The following is a 3536-nucleotide window of genomic DNA, read 5'->3' as shown; positions in this document are numbered from 1 at the left end:
TTTAATCCAATAAATCTTTGTGAAATTTAACCCTGGAGCAATGAGTAATAGAGTAAAACATGAACAAGTTTGCAGGCTCGGGAGAAAGATCAAAGCTCCCCTAGGTAACATTGATTTGGAAAAATATTACCTCATAAACTTGGTGTTCATAAGGATTTTCACTGCAATAATCAGAATACCACCTTACGTCCCAAACTAATGGGAGATGACTCAATCGTTAATTACATGCTAAGCTCAAGGTGGGAGATAAACCTCAACCACTAATAATGGAATAAAATTGTTTTCCATATGTTTTAGAGAACAAGTCTCAAATCTCAAATTGGGAGAAATCCATCGAATTCAAATTCATGTGAGAATTGTTAGTTTGTATCAACCATTTTTCATTTGTTTTTAATCGAGACTTGGTAAAATTACAAGAGAATTTATCTTAAATAGCAAAAGTTAGCCCTTAATTTCAAATATGTCAATTTTTATAAAAACTTTCAAATATATCCAAAAATCTCACTAAAATAGACACGAATACCCTCAAATCTAAAAACCAAAAAAACTAAAAAAACCAAAACCCTATTAGATGAGAAATTAGAGAATATGATGGAAAAACCCTAGACATAAGAAACGGTGGAGACCTGTGCATAAGAGAGTGAAGGCATCGCCTGCTAGTAGGAAATGATGGAGAATTGTGCAGCCCTAAAAGACGGTGAGTGTAGATGATCACAACTTAATATCTATACATTGTGGGTCTATCTTCTTCTCATAAACTTGTTACAAGGACATGGAATTTAGTTTGAAGTTGAACACATATAGTGATGATGACAATTCGTTGTTAACAAGTCCATGTTTATGAATTTTATTAGTGCAAGCTAAGCTTGATCAGGACAGTTTTTCAATGACGTATTTGTCAGCAGAATCAATCACCACCATAGTCCTCAATTTCATGGTCAACAACACTTGATTATAGCACAAGAATTCTTTTAGTTAACAACTAGTTATTCAAACAAATTGAGGGGTATTTTGTCTATTTAAGTGAGATTTTAGATATATTTGAAATTTTTTATAAAAATTGACATATTTGAATTTAAGGATTAATTTTTTTACTATATTTGATAAATTCTCTTATAAATCTCTATTCAGAGCACCAATTTACAGATCACCAAGTTTGATCATCAATCCACAAGATTATGTAACAAAACTTATTTTAGAGGGCATTTGAGTTATTCAAGGGACATTTTTGCTATATATGAAATTCTTTATAAAAATTAACATTTTTTAAATTATGGGTTAAATTTTGGCTATTAAGGATAAAAACTTGTCCCACAGTCGTGCTCTATTCCTAATTGCAATAGCATAAGTACATCCACAAAAAAATATTTTCTTGTTTGATTATGTAATTAATACTCGAGGAACTTTAACCCTCAATTATTTCAAATCAACGACCACTAGATTCTGATTCAATCAAATAATTTGGGCACTAGGATGTGCAATTAAATTTCTAAGAAAAGGCAAATGCAACTTTCTCATCAATGTCGGAGAAAAAAATACTCACGGTAGGTTGTATTTACCGAGTCCTACATATTCGTATTCTCATTTGGGTTATATAGAGGCTATAAACTATAGGCTTTATCAATTATATGTTAGAGTATGAGTATGATTCTTACATGTTTTGGGATAATTAACATTATCATAAAAGAAGTCTTAGTCATGTTGGCTGGAGTAATCCTATTGTGGGTAGGATATTGAGAACTCCTGTATTTGCACATGTATAGAACTCATATTCCTTATTGGATTGTAATAGGGCAATCGATATGCTTAGTATATATACATAAGCCATTGCTCTCACAAAGCTAACGCTCTCATCTTTGCACCAATAACCTATTTTTGGGAGAGCATTGAGATTTGCAGAGAGGAGAAGGGTTGTGTAAGTGCTGCGATGGCCTCTTCATCAAGCAGCATGTCTGCAGGTTAGTATTCTTTTATGTTCTGTCGATATTTTGTTTTCATCCTTGTTAATGTTGTGATTTGATCACTTGATTCAATGCGGTTCATAGGAAGAGACTGATCTAGGTTTTGATGTCTCTGAGTTATTCTAACATGTGGTATCAGAGCCAAAATAAATCTTGTGATTAAATTCAATTGGACAGAACACGAACTGCAATTGAGGAACTAATTTGCGTTGGCTTTTCTATATAATAAACGACGTCGTTTTTCTATATAATAAGCATTTTGACCGTTGGTATTCTGCAAAGAAAGGAATTCTTCAAGCAACACTTGGGTTTGCATTCAACTTATCGGTTTTTCGAATTAGATCCAAGTGATAATCTAGGAAACACATCTCTTTTGGATTCATGTTTCAATTTTTACATTCCGCTGCGTGATCTCTTGGATCGTGAATTTAAGGTAATTCTTGACAAGAGTTATTCGATCCTTGAGATTGATTAGTGAAGAATATAGTGTTCTCTAATTTATTCAATAGTAGTTCAAAATTGAAATTTTGAATTTATGCATGATTATTCTGCAGAGATTAACTGATTTATTTCGTTTATTGTTTTGATCTATTGGAATTGGAAAACACCATGGGTTGTGAATCTACAGAATACAACGTGTTCATCACTGTAGGGTTGTTTGATCTATATATGCTTTTCGAATTCATTGAAAAGTCTGTATATATGACTAAATTGATTCATTACAGTGATGTGCTTAGTAATTGTAGACTGAAATCAGGAACTTAAAGTTCTTTTTTGTGATTTCATTTTGACATGTCTGCAGTGCCTCTAAAGACTCTCAACCTTGCTAGTGTTCCCATTCTCACTGGGGGTAGTAACTACAAAAGATGGAGGTGTGAAATTGGCCTATTGCTTACTCTTAATGAGTTTGATATAGCATTAAATACGCCTAGACCATCACCATTGATCGACAAAAGTACCAAGACAGAGAAGGCTGAGTTTGAAAGGTGGACTAGGGCCAACAAAATTGCTTTATCCATCCTTGAAAGTGGGATGACAGATACTGTGAGAGGGGGAATCAAAAAGCATGATCTTGCTATTGATTATCTTCAGGCCATTGAGAATAAGTTTAAAGAATCTGAGAAGGCAGAGATCAGTCAATATATGTCTATCTTGACAACCTACAAGATTGAAGGTAATGCATCCATTAGAGATCACATCATGAAGATGTCGGATGCAGCAGAGAAACTCAATTCCATGGAGGTCAACATCCGTGAGAAACAACTGGTTTTTATGATACTGCAAGCTCTTCCAGTGAAGTATAGCCAATTGAAAGTGTCATACAACACTCAAGACAAGACTTGAACTGTGGATGAGTTAATTGCTCAATATGTGCAAGAGGAAACTTGGCAGAGGCAAGAGAAAATGAGAGAAACAGAAGATGTGAACCTAGTGCATGTTGGAAATCAGGAGACCACTATTGCTTCTTGTAAGGCATCTAAATTCTCGAATCATGCTGATAAGTCTGCTAAATCTGCAAAATACTCAAAACCCTCTAAATCTAACAAACTTAATGTGAAAGATGTGACTAAAGTT

The 3536-nt window shown here is 33.8% G+C and overlaps 1 protein-coding gene across 1 annotated transcript; it reads left to right on the top strand.

Annotated features, from left to right (window-relative positions):
• Positions 1-1927: 1927 nt before the first annotated feature.
• LOC139190864 (uncharacterized) lies at positions 1928-3305 on the top strand. The gene is made up of 2 exons (XM_070811352.1): positions 1928-1958; positions 2764-3305. Exons 1-2 carry the CDS (start codon positions 1928-1930, stop codon positions 3303-3305), a joined length of 573 nt encoding a protein of 190 aa, XP_070667453.1.
• Positions 3306-3536: the final 231 nt, after the last annotated feature.

This window comes from Malus domestica, chromosome 13, assembly GCF_042453785.1.
Source record: "Malus domestica chromosome 13, GDT2T_hap1".
In the NCBI taxonomy this organism is placed as follows: domain Eukaryota; kingdom Viridiplantae; phylum Streptophyta; class Magnoliopsida; order Rosales; family Rosaceae; genus Malus; species Malus domestica.
Note: the sequence above shows the minus strand (reverse complement) of the source record. Positions and strands in the feature narration are given on the sequence as shown.

Excerpts from the sequence above, each read along its gene's own strand:
- LOC139190864 (XM_070811352.1), top strand. The coding sequence starts at position 1,928 with ATGGCCTCTTCATCAAGCAGCATGTCTGCAG. Across the intron at positions 1,959-2,763 it reads ATCAAGCAGCATGTCTGCAG|TGCCTCTAAAGACTCTCAAC; the intron begins GTTAGTATTCTT and ends ACATGTCTGCAG.